Genomic DNA, 21,838 nt, shown 5'->3' with positions numbered 1-21,838 from the left:
CCCAGGTTTACAGTGGTAGTTAAGCACAGCAGACTATCTGTGTGCTCATGAATCCAGGCTTAGCCTCTTTGCTTTTGCTGGGGCTCTTTGCTGAGCAAGGTCCTCCTCCACGAAAGCAAGCAAACTGCATCTGCCTCTCCACATGGATGAAAGCTGCCCACTTTTGGAAGTCCAGGCAGGCCACAGGCAGGTCAGTGATACAGTAGACAGAATACATGAGGATTTCTGTGTGTGCTGATGCCATCTTACGACGTACAAGGCAGATGGAAGTACCCCTGCTTGTAAGTTGTTGCTCTGTGTTTGTAAGCACTTACTCAGGGTCCTGGCTCTGGCGCTTGGGGAGGTTTAGCTGGGAAGTCACCGCTTCATGCTCTCCTTTCCCTGCTTGCCCCTGCTTATCTGTAGGTGCCTATCCCAGAGCAGGAGTGGCTGAAATTGGTCACGCCAGGTTTTCTGTCACTGCAGGTCACAGCGTGGCATGTGATACCTTAAACCACTGCAGCTAAATCCAGCAGGGCTTGCGCATCTGGTGCTGGTTCAGGCAGCAGGGTTCCTGACACCTGGCCATCTGGGTTTGAACAGTCACGCTCTGCATCTCCATCAAATGTTATTAAATCTCATGAGTACTGATAGCAAGGTCTATGGAAGAGATGAAGAAAAATATCCCTGTTATACAATTTTACTTCCAAATTCAGAAAATGTCTCCAAGCACCCACAGGAAACATAATTTGCCTCTTGCAGCTTTTCTTCTTTGTTATGAAAAACTTGTTGGAGAAAGGTATTCTGTGTGTGCATATGTCTGTGTGTTTGTGCCTTTACAGCTTATATATGCCACCATTTTTAGGCTAGTCTGAAAACAGGAGGCCCCAGTGTGGTTTCCAAGGGAGCCCACTCTGTCTTACAAGCCATATGCTAAGCTTGATGGTTTCAGAGTAAATAATAAATGAAATAGATAATTACATATTTACTTTAGTAAAGCAAAGAGGCCAAGGGTTTCTTAATAAAAAGGCAGCCCATAAATAGCGTGAGAAAAATATATATGAAAAAAAGGACAAAAATATTTGTCTTTAGAGGTGCTGGGTTAAGTAATGGAAAGTGGTTTTTGGTTTGGGGGGTTTGGTTTGGTGTTTTTTTTTTGGACAGCCAGGCCCTTCTCTCTTGTTGCTTTTGTATATTGTTGAGCATGACAGCATCATTAAGCTAGACTCTTCTAAACTTGATGCCATTGCTTTGGGAATCCAGATAAGCTCAGGTCTCTTGGTGGTGAAATAAACCTGAATAAACACATCTGTTTTGGTATCTGTATTTGCATTTGGGACTCAGGGAAGAAATACAGGAATTCATTATTTCTGACACGAGGCACAGAAGTGCGTGTGAAGAGTTCATCTCACTTCACTGGCCCATACCATGGCTGTGTAAAACCATAAATATAAATGCTGCTGTTAATATCACACTCCTGCCCATCCCTCACAAAGTGCATGGCCAGCCCCTCTCTCCTACTAATTGGCAGAGGCTGGGCAGTGCTGTGAAAACCTGCTTTCCCTGTTGCGAGGCAGTGGAGCTAAGCAGCTGGAAGCTGCTTAACTCGGACTGGAGTGAGGTAGCAAGAGGGACGGAGGCCCACGCAAGGTCGTGCCAAGACTCATCTGTTTAAATGCTTTGTATTTCACTTGGAAACTGCTGATTTTAGCTGGAGTAAAGTCAGATTCAGTGAAAGAGTGGCCGTGCTCGGACAGGTTTGACAGTCCCACTGCTGTTTTGTTTAGTTTTGATTAATAAATTGAATTATCCATAGCTATGCCAGCATTCTTGGAATACAAAAGGGATGCCATGCCTGAGGGAGTGCAGGACACAGGGCTGACACTCTGCTTCAGTGAATGTGGTGGCACAGTTCGATGCAAGTGAGGTGCAGAGATTGGGGGCAGTTGTCACACAGGAGGGAGCAGCTTCACACAGAAGCAGACAGTAGCTCCCTGGGGTCTACCAACTGCAGAGGCAAGGTCTGGTACTAGAACAGGGAGCAGTTTTGGGGCAAGGTAGTAGCTTTATGTGAAGTATAGGAGAAGAGGCGCCTGAAGGTGGTTTTGCATCTCAGTGGGTTTTTGCATTGCATTGGAGAGGTGGTAGGACCCTTCCACTGTAGTTCCTGGAGCTATGAGCATGGTGGGCTGCTGACAGTCCACGAATTCCCATGGTAGTCCTTACTGGGCCCATGTTAGTCAAGCTGATTCATTGGGGATCCTTAACCAAAGCAAGATAGGTGTGGGATCCCCCCCCTCCTTTGAGTCCAACCCACAGGCCAGTCAAGCAGCAGTGGGCGCCTAGTTTTTGCACTGGACTCCTCTCCACCACCCAGGCATTGTGGGGATATGTTGCTGCAGTGAAGGCTTTCACAGAGTTGATATGTTCTCATTTGTCTCCCGCAGAAACTCTGTGGCTCCAACTACCCCCTAAGCATTGCCTTCATCGTGGTGAACGAGTTCTGCGAGCGTTTCTCCTACTATGGCATGAGAGGTATGTGGCCTGTGTCTGGGAATTGACTTTCCTGTCCTTGGGTTTCTATACACACTAGCCTGGTGTTCCAGGGCTGTGCTGTATGTGGTCTCAGCTGTCTTTCAAAGTAAATTGGCATTTTGGGATGCAGGTATGAACAGTGTGCCCTAACATTGATGCTACACCTGCTCTGAGCAGAAGTTGGGACTAGAGAGCTCCAAATGTACCTTCCAGTCTAAATTTTTACATGATTCCCTGTATCAAACCTGGTTTTCCAATGTGTGACATCTTTCATAGTTGTGTGCAATCAGCGTGTTTGGGAATTGAATCATACAGGCACCTAATTTGCAAATAGAAAATGTGCATAAACAGAACTACAGGTTACAGGAAGATAAGCTAGAAAATATATTTTCTAGCTAAACATAAATGTTTATGAGCAAGGAATGCCTGATACTCATATATCTCATTTTAGCTTTTCTTGTGTTGGGGATTATGAGGAACAGGTCTGAAAGCACAGATCTTTCCACAACAGTGCTCATAGCTGCTAGACAAATCAGTGGTTTCCTTGCCACCATGATGTAGTTTCCTGCTTACCTGCAGAGATACACATTAATTATCTGATGTGATTCGCTTGTTTCCTTTTAGCTGTCCTGACACTGTATTTCTTAAGCTTCTTCCACTGGGATGAGAATCTCTCTACTGCTGTGTACCATGCCTTTTCCGCGCTATGCTATTTCACACCTGTCATTGGAGCCATCATGGCAGACTCATGGCTGGGGAAATACAAGTAAGTGAAGACATCTCTCTAATTCACACAACATACATCTACACCATGCAGCCTGTGCAAGGGCAGTGCTGTGTGTGCTCCCGGTTTTGAGCTAGCTCAGAGTGCAGCAAAGACATACTTGCGAAGGTCTGCTCCTCTCTGTTAACAGATGAACAGCTGATCTGCTTGCTCATGCTGTTCTGTGCTCCTTTTTCACCCCAGGGCTAATAGGCAACAAAGTTGGAACAACTTAAATGTCACAAGCACACTTTTCCTCCACTGTCCTTCCCTATCCACCTTGAGGAAGCTGAGGTGTAGGGTGATTAACCCTCAGCTTGCCAAGATCTGCTTCTGAAAAGGATTCAAAGATGGTGAGGAAGTGGTGTCATCCTCTAGATCTCACAGTTTCAGATGAAATATCACTAACTATACTATACTTCCTTATGCTTTGACAGCATAGGGAATGTGTGAGCACACCCATTTTTATACCAGAGAAACCTAGGTTCACTCAAATCATCTCCCTTAGCACATAACTAGGGAAGCTCTCCCTGAGTAAGTTAGGCAGTCTTCCCTTCCACTGATAAGTTGTGGGGCTATCATCTGCCCCAGAGTGGTGGTGAGCAGCTGGATATAGGACTTTCTTTGCTTGGCACTGTTTGTTCAGTGTCTGAGGAGTCTTGACTGTCAGAGTGATGAAGTGCAGCTGAACCCTTCTCTCTAGGACTAAGCACATCTGGCAGAAGAGTCTCCACAGGAAAAAAACAGCTGCCATATGCCTTTCCAGCAAAAAAGTTCTTAAGGAGATATCGATGTTCTTTTTTATTTGTGCTCAATTTTAGTCATTCTCTTGTCCCTTTGAATGAAGAAGATAACAGTGGGGGTTTATTAAGTTCATTATTTAAGGTCACCTAGCAATGTTCATTGGGATTTGAGGGTATCTGTCTTGCAGCATGTTGTTGTGAGAAGGTAAAGCCTTATGCAGACTTTTGCATGTTAGGCAGGAGACTTTCCCTGGAGTAATCCCTATGACTTAATGGGAGGTGGCTTTTGCTGTAGTAGCTGGACCGTGGCCAATACCAAGGACAGGATAACAGATTAGAGGGGCTTTTAGGAATGATCTGATGTTGATCTAAATTAGCTGTTGCAACCAGGGTTTGGATGTGTCGAGTACTGCTTCCATACTCAAAGCTCACAGGGCTTCTTCTACAGCCTCTGTCCTAACGAGTCCTTCCATTCCCTCTGTCTGTGTCTAGTCTGCACATAAATACATAGACATCTCTTAATCCTGAAGGTGATGAAGGAATAGAATACACTCAAGAGCCTGATCCTCCTGGTCAGGTTTCTTCTTCTCCCTCACCAAGACATGGGAGGCAGATAGATGAGCTCAGTCGTTCAGAGGTACTTGGGATCTAAACCAGACTTGTAATGGGGAAACCACACTCCTAATTCAGCTGTGTTAGTCAGGTGGGTTGAATGTAGGCAACAGTCCCTATAGATGCCTTCCAGTCAAGGGATTCACTTAGGCAAATGCTACAAAATGTCAGTTATTAGTAATCTGGAAACTGAGTTGGACCTAAACAGTACTCTTCTATTTGCAGCCTTCCATGCATGACAAGACAGGAGCATTTTTAGTTTATCCTGCTCAGCAACCTCTGCAAAGAAAGCAGGGGCTATCCCTCCTTAACCTGAACCCATTTGCCTGTCTCTTTCTTCCAGTGCACTCAGTGTTGACACAAAAGAGTTATAGCTGCCTGCTATACCAGTGGTATAACAAACCAGTTCCTTGTGTGTCTGCCAAGTAAACCTGCCGTACCAGGAAGCACAGGCACACTGTTTTTGGATCGTACATCACCCAGCACCTTCAGTCACTGCTGTTTGCTTTCCTCACAGGACGATCATCTACCTGTCCATTGTGTATGTGGTTGGCCATCTGATAAAGTCAGTCGGTGCAATTCCATCCCTAGGCAACCAGGTGGTTCACGTGTAAGTAGCTGTTGAAGCCGCAGCGCTGTAGTAAGTTGTGATGGTAGTTGGTTTACCCAGGACTGTCATTTGTTTCACCTCCATCAGGCCGGCAGTTTGGGGGCTGTGCATGGGTTACTTTTATCAGGGAAGGGTTTGGGATATCTGAGTAAGAACAGAAGGGTGGATCTAGAGTGAATGCATCAGAAGGAGTTGGAAACCACCACAGAGACTCTAAATCCTTTGAGATAGGGACCTCTGATCACCCCTCTATGTACCATGCTACTGGAGTTTGGTCTCTTCCATCCAGCTGCCTGCACCAGGCTCATTCCTCCCTCATTTTCTCATCAGTATAGCTGCCTGGCTCAGCAAGGTTCCCCTGTGTGTGTGGGAACAGAAAACCAAAGATACATTTTCTGATGTGACAGAGGAAGGGTCTGTCTCCTCCATAGGGTGCGACCCTTCTTGCCCTCTAGATTCTGAACTGATAGGCTTGTCAGAGTAGTTCCCCAGCTGGCATCTCTGAAACCACCAAGCTGTTTTTGCCTAGGTGGTGATAGCTCTAAAAATATACACATGCAGGCAGGAGCACATCTCAGTTACAGAACAGTTTCCTTTTGTCCAAGACCTGGCCAGTCCTGACACTCCTGTTCCCTACAGGCGTAATCTGTTGGGCCAGCAGTGGTATTTTGAGGAGCACTGGGAGGTAGATAGCACCCAAGAATGAGCCTAATCAAACAGGTTGTCTGTGCTAATGCAGGCTGGAAGGCTGCAGGAAGAGGCTTTTTTTTTTCCCCTTTTTTTTTTCTTCTTTTTCTCAATTGATCTCTGCAATCTTTTGTTCTCACATGAGTGAAAAATAATCCCACAGATCTTTGATGTCTAGTATGTCCATTGGGCCTCAGAACAGCAAGAAACTGACAAAAGCAGTTTGGTTAATTGACTGGTACGGAATGCAGAAATGAGGATAATTAATTCGTTTTTACACTTACCTGGCTCATGATCACTACCCATGTGCGAAAGACAATGATACCAGAGGAATCGTGGTTGGGTGACACTAAAATGCTCTCATAAGCACTGGAAAGGTTCTGCAATGGTGATATTTTTGTTCTTGCATGAAGGATCCTGTCTATGGTTGGTCTGTTTTTGATCGCCCTTGGAACGGGAGGTATCAAGCCCTGTGTCTCTGCATTTGGTGGGGACCAGTTTGAAGAGGAGCATGTAAGATTTCTTTTCTTTCCTAAAATCTGCAGTGTCTGCTTACTTTATGAGGATGTTTATGTGATCAAATCCTGTTGTACTAGAATAAGGGCCAGTTTGCTAGGAAAAGGTGTAGTAAGATGTGAGGTAGGATGGTTTGCATAAAACTTGAGAGAATCTAGATGCTTCAGGAAAGGAAGATGACAGCAGAACAGGACTGATATTGGAAAGGATAGGTCATAACTGCATCAAATCATCTAAATGTTAATTGGACGTCAGAGTAGTTGGAAAATCCCGTATCATGTATCATAGAACTGTAGCTGTTTCTGAACCATCTTAACAGGAGTGATTATAATGCACTGCAATGGAATACAGCAAATGAAAGAGAAAATTGCATCACCAGCCTATGCTTCCTTGAGAATTTTCCCTCGATTCAGTCATAGTCTGTGTCTTAGGTTTGTTCAGAAAGAACTGTAGGAAATTCCAGTCTTTTGAAAGTAGCGCTGGTACCAGATCTACCCAGACTGTTTTCTAGATATTCCAGAATGGAGAGTTTTGACGAGTTGGGAAAATGTTTCTTTTTAGCTCTGTTTGTGCTCTGCATCCTGTGAATTGTAGTCCAGTTGCTTCGTGTCCTCATTCTCTATCATGAGTGCTTAGCTCCTCACCTGTGCTAATCTCAAACTCCCATTATGCAGCACAGTGGCTCAAACAGGGATAAGGTGGTGCTTAAAGAAGTGAAGCAGGTTAGGAAGTACTAATCCTCAGGCAAAATGCACAATTTTCAAATTGACCTGAAATTAAACACTTAGATTTATGTTGACCTAACACACAAATAAAAATTTCAGTTTTCTCAATGACAGTATTCAGATCAGCAACTTCTGTGCATGGCATAAGTCCTCAAATATGTAGAAGGCCACTGCTACAAGAAAGTAAGTAAGTATTGGGGTCTGTGATGAGTAGGCTTAAATTCAAGGAGGATTATTTAGGACTGACCGTAGGAAAAATATTCCAGAAACAGATCTAGAGAAGTACTGTAAAATATTAGGACCTTTGGGAGATGGAAATTCCCATCAATGGAGGCATTGAAGAAGGACATTAGACTAATGGTCTGTCAGGAAAGGCAGTGGTAGAGTTGGACAAAGGATGACACCTTGGCCGTGGACTGTAGGGCAGTTTGCTGTTTGTCTTTTGCAATGCTCCAGCACATAGTCAGCATTTAATGAATGAATAAAATAGACTAGAATGTTTATTAAAATTTTGGGAAGACTTGTGCTTTCTGCACATGAACTGTGTGACGCTGAAGTGATGAAACTTATGGTTACTAAGGAATAACAAAACACAGGATTTTTCATGGTCACTTGTTCAAAGCAAATCCTTCTGCAGGCATGTCCATCCTGTGCTGTTAGTTGTTCCCAGTGCTTTAGAGGATGCTGCAGAAGAGGGAGCAGCAATCATCTGGTGGTCACCAGCCTCCCCAGTTGGCACAACTCTGACCAAAATCAGGCTGGCAGTACAGCACTCACGCTCTGGGAATACGCTCTGCAATACTGCATACTGGCATGTGGGCATCCCAGCTTGCAGTGCCAATAGTTGTCCCAAAAGGATTCTAACAGGTGTTACAGCAGCATTTTCAGAAGTGCTACTTCTATGAATATTAATGATTAATAATGTTTATCCAGCATCTTTCAATTACCACCTAATTACAGTATGATAATATGTACCACTTATCTTCAGAGTGTTTCATAGACTTCAGCTAATGAATCTCAGCACCCCAGTCAGGCACATACACACTATTATTCGAAACTTATAACCACAACTGAGTTACAGAGAAAAACCTGAATTGCCTGTGGTTGTGTGGGCCTGTGCCCATTCTCCAGCATGCAGACTACACCTCTGCAACAAATTTATCAAATACTAAGGCTCAAACATTCACCTGTGTGTTGCCTTCAAGAAAAACTAATTTAGAGAAAGAAAACTGTAAAAAGCCTTCTGATAAGGACAATGTGTTCTGCTCTATTCATTCTTTTCAGAGTAGAAAGTTTTTTATTTTACCATTTTGAAATTACTTGGCCTTTCAGAAGAAAAAAGGTTTTATGTGATGTGATAGGAAATTTAAGTCTTCAAAACTGGAATGAGAATTTTTGATTTTGTAAGGAATGAAAGGTTTGCGGCCAACCAGAATATTTTTCCCCTCTGGAATGGTGTTTGAGAGGACTTACCATGTTTTTCATCTTCTGCTCCAGGTAGGATGAAATAAGTTTTGAAAATTCCCAATGAAATGAAGCATTTGTTTCCCTCTCAGTTTTCAGGACACCAATAAACTTCAGCTGAGCCCTTAAGTACACAAGCTTAGTTGTTCCATCTGGAAACTGGGGATACTATAGTTCTGTATATAAAATGAATAAATAAATTGCCCCTGCTATTTCCACATAGAGACAAATTTATGTTTGGAGGTAAATCCACACCATTGTTCTGGTTTTCTTTTAAGTACTTTATGAGTGTAATAGTCTTGAATCTGCCCCTTTGAGAACAGTACTACTACAGACAGTGATGGAGACTGATTCAGCAGGAGGTCAGACAGGGAAAGTAGATTTATCTGTAGGAGATTTCCAAGCATCTTTGTCTATGGGATTAGGAGTCCAAGCTAAAAATATTGAACAAAATTATATTTATGATATGTTATATGAAAGCAAAGGCTACTGTGCATATTAATTAAGGACCAAAGCTGCTTTCAAACAGTGTGATATGGTGTTAAAGGTACTAAAGATCTTTCTCTTTGTTTCTTTACTTTCTGGTTGCCGAGGAGATCAGGATTATCATGTATGGTACTTTTTCTCAAATTAGCTAATCCAAATCATGTTGCTAATGTACGTCTGATCCAAAGATTAAGAAAATAGGGAGGGAATTCTTTTTTCCAATCAGTGTAATTTGCGAGCTGCTGGGTCATTATTTTTGTACTTACTTCTACTTTTCTCTGACCATTTTTTTTCCATCACTAAAATCTGAAAATGTGTGAAATAAGATGCTCCAAATTCTTTATGCATCACTACTCTCTTCTCTTACCAGCCCATTCCTTTTGGTAATTTTTGCTCTACACTTTATCATGTTGAGAGCTGCACGCTTGAGTTTTTCTCAACTCTCAGAAATTCTGAGTTGCTCAGATACAAAGGGTTAGATATATGGCGTGAGAATTTGACTAGAAGAGGGCAGGACTGCGAGGACTCTATTTCACCACCGATGTCAGGCCATGGCAGGGCTACTCTAGGAGTGGGAGAGATTGCTGAGGCTGTTCATTTCTCTAGATTTCCTTATGATGACAAATAACTAGTCACAAAGGCAGAATGAAGAAGAAAATATACTTTTACTAGCCTAGCAGCAGAAAGTTCCAGGTAATCAAAAACACTGGTAAGGACAGAAATGGAGTATAAGAGATAGTAAGACCCAGTGCTGTTTGCTATTAACCATGGGAACATGCTACAGAGATATTATTATAAGGCTATGAACCCTTTAATCCAGGATAAATCATTTACGTGTAATGTATGGATTAGATTGCCTGGGACATGCTAGGAAATAAAACTGTGGAAGAGCCAAAAGCTCAAGTTGATGGGGTCTTCATAACTGTGCTGGGGCAACGCAAAAAGCCCTTAATCCAGGTGAGGGGACCCCCAGACCTCTTAGTGGGATGCAATGGGGCTCTCACCCTCACCTTACCAGCACCTGCTTCACAAGGGGGCATAAAGAAAATCCCTCCCACCTGCCCACCTTCCCTGCAGTAATCCCTGTGATAAGAGGCTTCTTGCCGTATGAAATAGCAGTATTTCCTGTTGACTGCACCATCAGTCACGGGAAGTTCTGTTACATTTTTGGATCCCAGGCTTCATTCCTTACAAGCCGTCCTCTTTTGGCTGCCTGCAATTCTTCACATTTTCTCCTGTTTTCTAGCCTTGTGAATATTGTTGTCTCAGGGAGCAGAAGGAAGCAGGACATATTAGGAGGAGAGGGGGTAGAACCAAGTCCCTGAGGAGACTCCTCACACTCAGCTAAGTTAAAGCTTCTCATTCAAATGATGCTCAAGTCATAGAGGTGTAGCTCAAGGTCCCCTAAGGAGCAATCTGCCAGGCACTAAGCCATGTCCCAAGCAATTTGTCCACTACCTTTACAGGATCTGGTGACAGCTGGGAGTAAAGCCTAGATACGTATGGAGTATATTGGCTGCCTGGGCTTGGGCTGTCCTTAAATGCTGGTTTCACTGAATCAGGTGTCCCATAGCTGGTGATACAGATGAATGTGGGCTAGGTCAGGTAGCCTGCTCTTATTTCTCCACTCTGCTGGCCCACCCAGGCAGAGGGAGGAGGTTTAGCACTGTCTATGTGCATGCGACTGTGCATGTATGTCTCCCCCACAGGCAAGGAGAGACTGCTCGCAGTTGAATGCCCTCACACGTTGCTCCTGCAAAAAGGACCAAACTCTGCATCAAGTTGTTGATTCCTTCCAAATTAAGAATTATGCAGGAAGAAAAAAGATCAACAGGAATCCTTTGACTATGTGAACTATAATATGTTACAACATCAGTTAAATTCTGAACTCTTAGAGTTCATCTCTCCATCAGGCTCTTGAATTTGTTCCTTTAGATTTAATTTACCCTATTAGTTTGAGGTTGACTGGCCTCAGCTTGGTAATCTCCTGTCTGATGGATACCTCTCATTTGCTGGCATTTTCTCATCTATGCTGTCATTACCAGCTCCTCAAAATACACAGGTTTCTTTTTCTATTTCTACACAGGAGGGAAGGGGCGGGGGGGGAAGAGCTCAGACATGGGAAGAAATGATGAGCTTGTCAAACCATGCCAAATTGGATTGAATTAGGTGACAGAGGATCTGAATTATGCTACCTGTTCTGAATAAGTAAATGCTCTCCCCTCCTTCCAATCTCACAACACTCTCGAAGCAGTGGCTTTTCCTCTGAAATGCCGAAAAGCCCCCAAGCACTTCTCAAGTAATGTGAGCTGATTTGTGTGAGCATTTACCATCACCTGAACGCAAGCTTGTTTGCTTAACATTTTATGCACTGTGTGTCAATATTTACCCAGCCTTCCTAACAAGAGAATTGATAGTGTTCAATTTGCAAGCCCAATGCTGTGCATTAGCTGTGACATTGATAATGTCTTCTCTTGTTTTAGACCTCGGAGAGAAGCAAGTTTTTTTCCATCTTCTATTTATCCATTAATGCTGGAAGTTTGATCTCCACGTTTGTAACTCCTGTATTAAGAGGTCAGTGTTGATTTAGAATAAGACAATAAATTAGCTGCACTCTGACTACTCTGCTGTGCGTAGTTGGGCTCTTACGACAACTGAATGGCAGAAATTACATTTTCTGTGGAGTGGCCAGTGTATTGCATTTACGCCTTGTTAATCCTGCCGTAACAGCATAATAGATTTATAGTACTAGCAGACAAGTCACAAAAACTATATTCCTGATTGTATTTCAAAGCCAGCCTGAACTGTAGAATTAAAATACGAAAGGTGAAAGGACCTACATGGTCATCTAATCCTCCCCATTGCCAGTGAAGGATTATTCCTCAGTCTTCCCTGCAGGTAGCCTGTGGATGGGAACTGATCTCTGCTGCCCCGTGCAGGTGTCAGGGCTGAAAAATTAGCAGGGCTGGTTTTGAAGTCCTACCTTCTCCCTCCCACAGGGTCCTGCTGACTTCTGGAGGGCTCTGTCCTGGCACCCAGGGGTGTCTGCGTGGGTCTGCTTGCAAGATTGCAGCCCTGAGCAGCTAGCCTTGAAGACAAAGCACAGGCCTGTGCCCCACTTAAGACCTACTTTACATTCTAGGCAGCTTCCACAACCCCTCTTAGTCCCTCAGTCTTGCTGCACTTACTTCATTGTATCGCAGTGCCTAGAAGCCAAGGGGATTGGCATGCTCTAAATACAGACACAGAGGCAGAGCAGCAGGCCACAGGAGATAGGGATGGGGAGAGGGACAAGGTAGCCTTCACACTTAGTAGCAATTCTTTTAATTCCATCCCGTGGCCTCCAGGAAGCTTTCTTTGTTCAGAGTGGTTATTTTAACAGGCCATTCATTTCATGTCATATTTACACCATGCGTACGGCCAAAGACAAATGCTGTATCTCTTGTCTTTCTCTCACTGGTGTCCCCAGGTCAGCATTCTGTTGGGAAGGGGCTTTTGCTCAATGTAGTCAGTGGGCAGATGAAAATCCAGTCCCCTTTGAACACCAAAACTGTGCCAATATAGCCTAGCAATAAACTAGTTGCAACATGGAAATGAGGTGGAGAGGATGGGGAAAGAGTAAAATTTCTGCTAAGTGTGAAAGCTTTTCTTGGAAGAGCAAGAAATGCAGTTCGTAGACATTTGGCAGAAATGTGGAATGTATACTTCTAAGTGGAGAAGTCCAACTCATTTTGCATGTCAAAAGTTCAGTGTGCCCATAATGTCTCACTGCCAGCTTTGTTGGATTTCAGCTAAATTGCTGAAAATAAGTAAATAAATGCTATGCACGCACACAGCTATGCGGCTGACCATGACTGCCCAGGGACAACAAACAGGAACAACTGAAGGCTTCATGGGTTGGTTTCCTGTTAACTATGTTGGCTTATTTTAGCCATTTTGTTATTACTCCATGTAAGAATGCAGTAATTTGTAGCCACCGTTATACAAACACAGAGCCCACTGCTGGCTTGCTGTTTGCAACTGGACCTCTAAGTTCACGTGGTGCAAGAATTGACCTGGTCCAAGAGGCGCAGGGTTTCGGTGAACCATAGCTCAGATCAATCAAAGCCACACTGTAACAAACCTGGCTTCCTGATGGGTTATTGCAAGACCTGACATTTGGAGCAGGCTGCCTCTAGTGAAATTGGGAAAGCGGCAAGAAAGGGAACCGGATTTTTAAGACTAATCCTGTGCTTCTACATATATAGTAGGGGTATTGGCTTCCACTTTGTCCACTGTAGGTTGCTGTGAAATCACATCCAGGTTTTCAGCTCAGTAACTCATGTGGCTGGCACAAATAATGTGGAAACACAGTACTGGTTATTTAGATCTAGGCAAATACAGAAAGGCTTTAGGTTATTTTAAATGTTGCAACTTTTTTCCCAATTACAGTTCCTACTACTTCTTTCTACCTATTTGTCTGCCCCCTCCCTTCTACCATTCTCATCAATATCCCATTATCAGTCGCTTCTGCTGGCAGACACTAACCCTGCTTCCAAATTGTCTTCATCAAGAGAGGACAACTGTTTCAAGGAGATTCAATTCACAGTGTCAAGCACCAGCAAAGAAGATTTAAAGCCAGGGGAAGTGACTGACTCTGGGGAGGCAAATCAAAGACCCCAGTAACATAAGTCTGACTGTAATGAGGTGCTTTTATTTCTGACTTCTTTTTCAGGGGATGTGAAGTGTTTTGGAGAGGATTGTTATGCACTGGCTTTTGGTGTCCCAGCAGCTCTGATGGTGTTGGCGCTTGGTGAGTGGAAACAATAATGCTTGTAATAGGAGTTACCATTTTTGAGTCCATGGATAGATGAGAAAAAGCACAAATTCACTAGCTCTGCATGGACACTGCAATGGGAAGCTCAAGGGTTCAAGGTCATCCAACAATTCCACGGTTCAGAACAGCAAGAAAAACCACTAGTTCACTTAGTGGTGGGCAGACCATGGTTTTACTACAATCCTTTATCATGATACTGATGAGAGGGTGGTCTGGTGGATGTTTCACAATACGATTGCCTTACTTTATGAAGCAAAGGGAGGCACCAAAATGATTCTCCTGATGGCTTGCAGCTTTGCCTATGAGCAGGCTTGGCCTTTGAACTGTAATCGAAGCAGTCCTCAGAGCTCCCCAGCTTATAGAAGAGAAGCTTAGCATGCTACTTCTAACCTTTCCACAGGCTCTTTACAGCTTGGGGCCATCTTTAATGGTTCAGACTTTTGCTTGAGAATCTACGCACCACAGAAATCGCAGAAGGAGCTGAATGAGATGTTAGTTTATTCTGAGCTGTCTCACTTTGCTTGGCTGAAGTAATTCCCACAATTACGGTGACAACTTAGTATTATGTTGCAATAAAAAGCCCTTATTGTCCAAGTGTCAGAAGGCAGCTGCAATCACCCTGCTTCCTAAAGCTTGCATCTTAGCCCCATTAATGTACTTGTCAAGATTTCTTCTTCAACCCTTATAAAATACTCAGCAATTTCCACACTCTTACTGTTACTCCTTGGTAGCCAATGCAGAGGACACACCATTAGCTTTAGTTTCACAGTTGCAAGCTGCTGAGGGGAGCAGTCCCCTTATTACGCTGCATTTGAGAGGTTTTCACACAGCATGGGGTGACTTCTCATTCAGCTTGTTAGCTTAATTGAGAGACCAAGCAATTGTGTGATTTCACCACAGCATCTGTGATTTGAAAAGTTCATCCCCCAGAGAATGTGAATGTTGCTCTCTCCCCTCAAACTTCCATCGGAGAGAAGAATCAGGACACTGGAGAAATGTCACCAGGTCACAGCTAACGTTACAGCAATTATTTTCAAAAAGTGCATGGTCATGGGCCTGAGAAGCTTCTTTTTTCCCCTGTGGCCTGTTCCTATCAGTTTAAGGCAGCACAGGCTCCTCTGTGCACCATTGTGTGATGAATGTTTCTAGCAGAGTGGTAGTTGCCCAGGGGAAAATGGACGTGTAAATATTGCAGTTTCGGTGAGGGCATCAATCGAAATGTGTTTTTAGCTAGTGTCCTGCTGCCAGATTCCACGGCCTGCCCGGCAAAGCAGCTCTGTGTTCTTTTGTAACATGCTAAAATGCTCTTGGAAGTAATATATTTGACTATGTGAGCAGCATGCAGAACTGGAGAAAATACCCTTTCAGCCCTGACTGGCCCTCTCCCTGTGATGATGGAAAGCAAGGATAGGTATAGAGGCAGAATGGAAATCAGAATGGAGCAAGATTTTCTGGGCTGCTTCAGTTTCTGAAAGATGGGGGAGGATTGATGCTATTTAATTCCAAATGCCAAACCTAATGCAGGAGCCTCAGTTCCCAAAGGAGGCAATGGCATCGCCAGAAGGTATTTCAGCAAACCTAATGAATCACCTTTTAGAGGCACCAACAGGTCCACAGGGAGATGCTAAAAATCAGGTAGTGCAACTACCCACTCTGGGTGACTTTGGACAAGTGTCTTTCAGTGTGACTCACCTAAACTGACTTCAGAGGTCTCTCTGACAGTTCTGCAAGTCAAAACTGGATCCAGAGGGTCTTCACAGTCAGCAAAGAGAAATGTTGAGTTCCCTGCAGTGTCCTAGGCCTCTTGTGTTAGGACAGAGGTGCCTGCTTTTCTCCACTGGCTGTGGACAGACTATATGGATTTCACACTCAGCTTTTATTGTGCTTCTTCCTGCTAACGTCTTCAGAATTGCAATGTGCTCAGAGGCTCTCAAAGAGCAGGGCAAATTATATGTAATCAGATAGCCCCATCTCTGACAGGATTTTGAAGCCTCGGTCCAATATTCTTTGTGCTTTGAGGGAGAAAACCAAGACAAAACAATATCTTAAATTGTATAACCCTTCATGGAAACCGTAAATGGAGGTAATTTCTGTTAACACCAGTGTGTGATGCAGTGACCTTTGTGGCAGTTTCCATTGAAATGTGTGTGAGATGCAAGTACGCAGAGCCCACGTTGGATCTGGATTAATCCTCACATGGTTGCAATGAGTCAGGGATGATTTCCAACATCAGGTGCAGCAATTCAGTGTGGATTGTATTTTAAGTTTAGCCTACAAAAAGCATAGATGGAGGGAATTTTCAAAGCTTTGATTCCCAGCATGAATTAGATGTGGAGATGCCTGTTGTGCCAGAGCTGATCATGAGAAGATGACAGTGACTTCCCTAGGGATTATACTGCTTCTTGTAGGATGTTGCATTTTGTTCCATTCGAAGGCATTAAAGGAGTCCTGTATATTTATTTTGTTAAAAGTGCAATCCTGTAAGCCCCAAGGGCAGAGGATTTCTGTTGAATACAGGGGTAGAGCATCATTCCCAGAAGGTAATGCAGGATTGAGTCATGTGAATTCCCATTTGGATTATAATATTTTTCAGTTGTGTTCATTGCTGGAAGTGGACTGTACAGAAAAACACCACCACAAGGGAACGTCTTACTGGAAGTGTGCAAATGCATTGGCGTAAGTGTGTGCCATTCTCTCTTTTTCAAGCATATCTCTGAGGTTGCAGGTCAGAAAGGAGCAAAGGGAAAGGGGAGGTGACATTTGGAGTTCAGTATGCTGCACCTGGATATCTTGCTGATGAGCTGTAAGGAGTAAGAAACAGATTTAGGTCCTAGTTTATTCTTTCAACATTTCAATTGCTTTTCCTTAGCTCCATGAACTGTTCAGTTGATGTCAGTAGAACCACTAGTGGCAGATGCTGGTGGAGAGTGAACTGAAAGGAAAATTCAGAAACTCACAGAGTATCAGATATATGACTCTATTTTTTTCAGCTGAATAATTTTACTGAAGTTTATCAGTTCAGGAGACAGTAATAGTACACATTCATATTATGCACATTCAGCAAGTTCATGTAAATGCAAGAGACACCTGCTGAAGTTGCATTATAGCCTTATCAATTATTTTTCATAGTGTGTGAGCTGAATATAGTATGTGAAAAGATAGTCTCTTATTATTAGGTAGATAATGATGTTTCTTTTTCAGGAAGCTGTTGCTAACAGCAGATGTTTTCTTTTTACCTAGGTCAATCCTGGTGACAGATTTACCTTGGGGAAACAGGCCAGATCTTAAAGATAGGATTTCTATAAGTGAGGTCTGCCACTCTTTTTGCCAGGGTGGCTGTGTTCAGTGACTGGAGCACACAGCATAAACAAACAAGTTATAAATACAGTGTCACTGATTTCTCCTCCAGTGAGAAACCAACTCGAAAGCTGGTCTAGGAGTGAATGAGGCATGGGCTGCACCAGGAATATGCAAAGAAAGGTCTACAGAACAAGAAGGAAGTGAGAGTTCTGGTTTTGACATTGCTTTGGGTAATGAGGCATTTCCTCCCCAGCACAGCGGTCAATCCGACAGGTCTTTTTTGGAAGAGAACTGAAGAAATTACGTTTAAAGCTTCATTATGCAGCAGGTTTTAAATCAAACATGAAACAGTCTTTGGAGGCTAGTGTCAGATTTGTCTCTGAAAGACAAGCCTATGAGGTAGTTCATTCCCACATCATACCTTCAATCAACCAATGTCATAGAAACTTCCCTGCAGAGAATTGCTCATAAAGCATCCAACCTGAGGTTTGGAAGTGGCCAGCAAAACCCCAGCAATTTTCTGGTGCTGCTTACATTGGGGGATGGGGAGGGCAGCCTTGAGTTAGGAATGTGGCAAGGGCAGGTATGCCACAAGGGAGTTACCTGTTTTTCTCCCTAGTTTGCTATTAAAAACCGTCTGAAAAACCGCTCCCGTCAGATTCCAAAGAGAGATCACTGGCTGGACTGGGCGTCAGAAAAATACTCCGTAAGTGATGCTCTAACTGGCAGGTTTGGAGGGGGAAGGGGGAAGTTGGGCAGACAGACAGGGGAGGCAGCAAGACTGGCCTGGCCACACCACTCCTCACATGCACCGGGCTCTCACTTTTCTGGTCCCTTCCCACATCTGTACTCTCCTGACCCTTAATGGACAGTTTAGGTGCTGCACTGAAATGCAGAAATGCAAATATGTCCAGCATCATGAATAGGTGCAATGAATAACTGCCATGCAGAAAGAAATAGGAGCTCTCATGCTTCATGACTTGAATCACCTGTTGGCTTTTCACCCTCATCTTGCTTTTTTGCCTGTTCCCTTTATAGAAACAGCTGATTGGGGAGGTTAAAATGGTGACGCGTGTTCTCTTCCTCTTCATACCACTGCCAATGTTCTGGGCCCTGTTTGATCAGCAGGTACAGTACAGTGCATTGCAGGTCTGCCTGCTGACTTGGGTTTGCCCCCTTGTCCTTCCAGGATAACACCAAAGCATCCTGGGGATACAGAGTGCCACGCTCCTACCAGGTGTCCAGGGGCTTGCTAAGGCAGTACCCACCATCACTGCTGGCCATCCCTTTGCAGTCCTGCTGGGTGTCTGGCACGGGAGGGTGAGAAGGAAGAATGTGCCCTGTCTACTGGCAGGTGTTACAGGGAAGGGAAGGAAGAGGTGGGAAAAAGACCTCCAGCACTGTCGTCTTCTCTGTCTTCATGTTTTCTAGTCCCATAGGACATCTTGAAGGCTTCACAGCTCTCTGTTTTCTCCTTAGGGATCCAGGTGGACTTTGCAAGCCACAAAAATGAATGCTGATTTTGTAAGTACTTAATGTCACCAGGGCTGGTAAAACCAGTAGTAACATCACTGCTCTTGCTTTTTAACCAGAGTCTTGCAGTACTAAGAGCATCTGCTTGATGAGTCTGGGTGAGTGAGTTGCACTTTTGGTGCTTAGAAGCGAGAGGCTCTGTGCAGCCATGTTCAATTCATCACAGCACATCTTGGCAAGGAGTGAGGGCTGGGGAGCCATCAGCAGTCTGCAAGGTCAGAAGTGCTGACCTACTGGCAACCACTTGCTCTGTGACCTTGAGCAGGTAGGATTTCCAACCTGCTACCTCCACTGAAGACAGAGAAGTCATGGAAAGTTTACACAGCCCTTGTAAGGTGTAACTAGAGCTGTTGTAGCTGTATGTTTCTGCTCTGGCTTATTTGGTGATACACTAATGAAGCCTCTCAGAACCAGCAGGAATTCTGTGTATAGGGTAAAGATGTGAAGAGGAGTAATTAGTTAGTAGCCATAAAGTTCTTCAAAGATGTGAATGGCAAATGGTACAGGGTGCAGTGCCAGATAAATGTGGATCAGCTATCTACCTAAAGATACCACCATACAGGGCTGGCTTCCAGACATGTGTTTTAACAGGCCATCTTACCTGTGGATGTTCACATCAGAATTTAGGATTGTAAATACCCATTTTCCAGTTTAAAATTGACTTAAAGCCCCAAATTTGAGCCCTGCTATGTCACTCCTGTTAAAAATTGGGCTCTCAGCATGTGATACTCATTAGGCTTAATTAATTCAAATGAGGCATGAAAAAGACTACACCTTGGGTAATATTTACCCACCTCAGAAAGACAAAGCAATGAAAGTTCATGCGGTCTTTGTGATGTCTATCGAAAAACTTTGTTTTCTGCTGTTTTGCTCACATGCACTTAGTGATCCATTAGCAGAAGATATAGCAGAATCACCAGATGTCACTTACTAAACTCTCCCTGGTGGAGAAGGATATATTCAGGGCTTTTTTGTCACACCAACTCGGACAGGTTTTTGGCTTATGTTTCAGTCTCATCTGCTCTCCACTGGTGAGTTGTCCCAACTCATGAAGGTGAGATTTAACTGCAACATTGGGGTGATCCCACTATTAGGCTTGTTGGAGTTCATGTTTGTAATATTCCATGCTTTTCCCTTCTGCAGACAAAGGGCTCAGCTAGGAAGTCCGGAGTTAAACAGGGAATGATTTAGTGTGAGATGAAATATTTGCAGGCTTGTTTCCTAATGGCACATTTGTATAGTGTGCACAAAGTAGCAGGAGGGGATATTTGCCTGATATTTTTAATTGTAAGACTCCTTTGCTGTGACCAGCGGTTTCCACTCTCCCGGGAGGCAGCTGCTGGCAGGCAGGAGACAAACCCCCACAGTGCTTTCTTGGAAAGATATTATTTCCTTCTTAATTTTTCCACCTCTTCTCTTCATCTTAATTTCAAATGAAAAGCATTGTGTGGAGTTCAGACTCCAGCCTCTCCCTGGAGACAGCTCATTGGTCCCTTTTGGGGACTGGGTCCCTCCATCCATCCCCGTTGACCTTGCCTGATTGTGGGCGCTGGGTAAAGTGCTGCAAATGTGAGGCATCTCTTATAGCCTTGAGGACTCTTGGCTCAAACCAAGAAGTCACAGTTGACCAAAGCCCATTAGGTGCCCTCGGCAGGTGGAGGGAGGAAAGAGGTGTTTGTGCAGACTGCTGACTCAGGGAAGGTCTTTAGTTATCCTTTTGGTGTGCTTGGGAGAATTGCCAACGGAGCTCAGAGGGTCCTGAAGCTTGAGAGAACTCACTTGTAGGATTTGGGTTTTTCCTATTACAGAAGCAGGGAGGGAGGAAGCTCTAAGCCCAAATCCCAACTTGGGCACTAACATGCCCATTCCTCCCCAGTCACCTAGTTCATAGCTCAACCAGCCTGAAAGATGGGTCTCAGTACCTGTAACAGGCTGTGTCCCAGCTGCCATATATCAAGGACTGAGTGCTGCTTCCTTCTGCAAAACGATTCTCATAAAACACTGTGTCCTTAGATGACAAGTGTCAAGAGCACAATATCAGCTGCTAAAGCCAACATAAACCATTTGAGGAAACCACGTTTGCTACTAAGGCCTCTACTGGGCTGGTTGTTTTTTTGCTATATGCACTGTTATATTATGGTGTTTATGAATCACTTGGAATATCTTTTTGTTTCAGGGAATATATGTCCTTCAGCCTGACCAAATGCAGGTAAAAGATACTATAGGGTATCCCTTATAAATGTATTTTCTTTTTCTTTTTCTCTCTCATTTTTATTTTTCTCATGGGACCAGTGGCCTTTCTCTGCTCCTTTTGAAGGTAATAGCAGTGCTCCTGCTGACTGCTGTGGTGTGGACTCTGTCTTATTGCTCACTAGCTGTTTTGCAAGCTTAGTCTTGGACCCCAAGGATGTCCTAACACCGAGGTTGAATCCTGCAGAATAATGCAGAGGTGTGGGGAGACATGTCACCATAATAGTTCCTGAACTAGTGCTGGCATGTGGAGGATACAAGCTGCGTCTGCTTTTAACATGCCCCTGCACTGGTTTGAGTGTTGTACCTGAAATATGTTTCCTTCCTCCCTTACTGCAGGGCAGATGAAAATGTGAAGTCTCCAAGACGGTGCTGTGTTGTCACAGTTGATTACAATTCTTACACTGAACAGCTCTGGAGAAATTCAAAGCTGTCCTGTTCCCTGAAATCTTCCTTCGAAACTGAAACAGCATTCCTCTCTGCTTGTTCTCCATCACTCTCAATTTTCTTGCTCTGCCACTGCTGGCTGGCAGACAAGCTCTGGCCCTCCCAGGAGAAATTTAGTTCCTGGGGGATTACCAAGCTGTGTGGAAGTGCGAGAAATTGCCAATCTCACAGAATAGTGCCTGTTTCTCTGGGATTTTGCTGAAATCCCAAGATGTTTCCATTATTGCTGATTTGTTGTAAGGTCCCACCACAGCACCGAAGGTCATCTGCCTCTATTGTCAGTGGGTTTTGTACTCTTCAAAAACATAATGCTTCAGTTCTCTCTTCAGGGAAACTGGACTAGTGCTGCTTGCTTACCTCTTGGAGGGGAGG

At 44.0% G+C, this 21,838-nt stretch overlaps 1 protein-coding gene across 10 annotated transcripts in view; it reads left to right on the top strand.

Annotated features, from left to right (window-relative positions):
- SLC15A2 (solute carrier family 15 member 2) overlaps positions 1–21,838 on the top strand; it is a 55,610-nt gene that overhangs the window by 16,051 nt on the left and 17,721 nt on the right. For 8 of the 10 annotated variants that reach the window (XM_069780974.1, XM_069780981.1, XM_069780977.1 and 5 more), the window contains 11 exons: positions 2,427–2,514; positions 3,139–3,280; positions 5,150–5,242; positions 6,343–6,442; positions 11,604–11,694; positions 13,835–13,912; positions 16,530–16,612; positions 17,856–17,942; positions 18,275–18,364; positions 18,716–18,760; positions 20,946–20,978. In XM_069780974.1, coding sequence (XP_069637075.1) covers positions 2,427–2,514; positions 3,139–3,280; positions 5,150–5,242; positions 6,343–6,442; positions 11,604–11,694; positions 13,835–13,912; positions 16,530–16,612; positions 17,856–17,942; positions 18,275–18,364; positions 18,716–18,760; positions 20,946–20,978 — 930 coding nt within the window. Of the gene's footprint in view, positions 1–66; positions 282–2,426; positions 2,515–3,138; positions 3,281–5,149; positions 5,243–6,342; positions 6,443–11,603; positions 11,695–13,834; positions 13,913–16,529; positions 16,613–17,855; positions 17,943–18,274; positions 18,365–18,715; positions 18,761–20,945; positions 20,979–21,838 lie in introns of those variants that run through there. The other 2 variants (XM_069780979.1, XM_069780978.1) reach the window with 2 other exon arrangements.

Source organism: Haliaeetus albicilla, chromosome 4 (assembly GCF_947461875.1).
Source record: "Haliaeetus albicilla chromosome 4, bHalAlb1.1, whole genome shotgun sequence".
In the NCBI taxonomy this organism is placed as follows: Eukaryota; Metazoa; Chordata; class Aves; order Accipitriformes; family Accipitridae; genus Haliaeetus; species Haliaeetus albicilla.
This window is presented reverse-complemented; position numbering and strand designations above follow the sequence as displayed.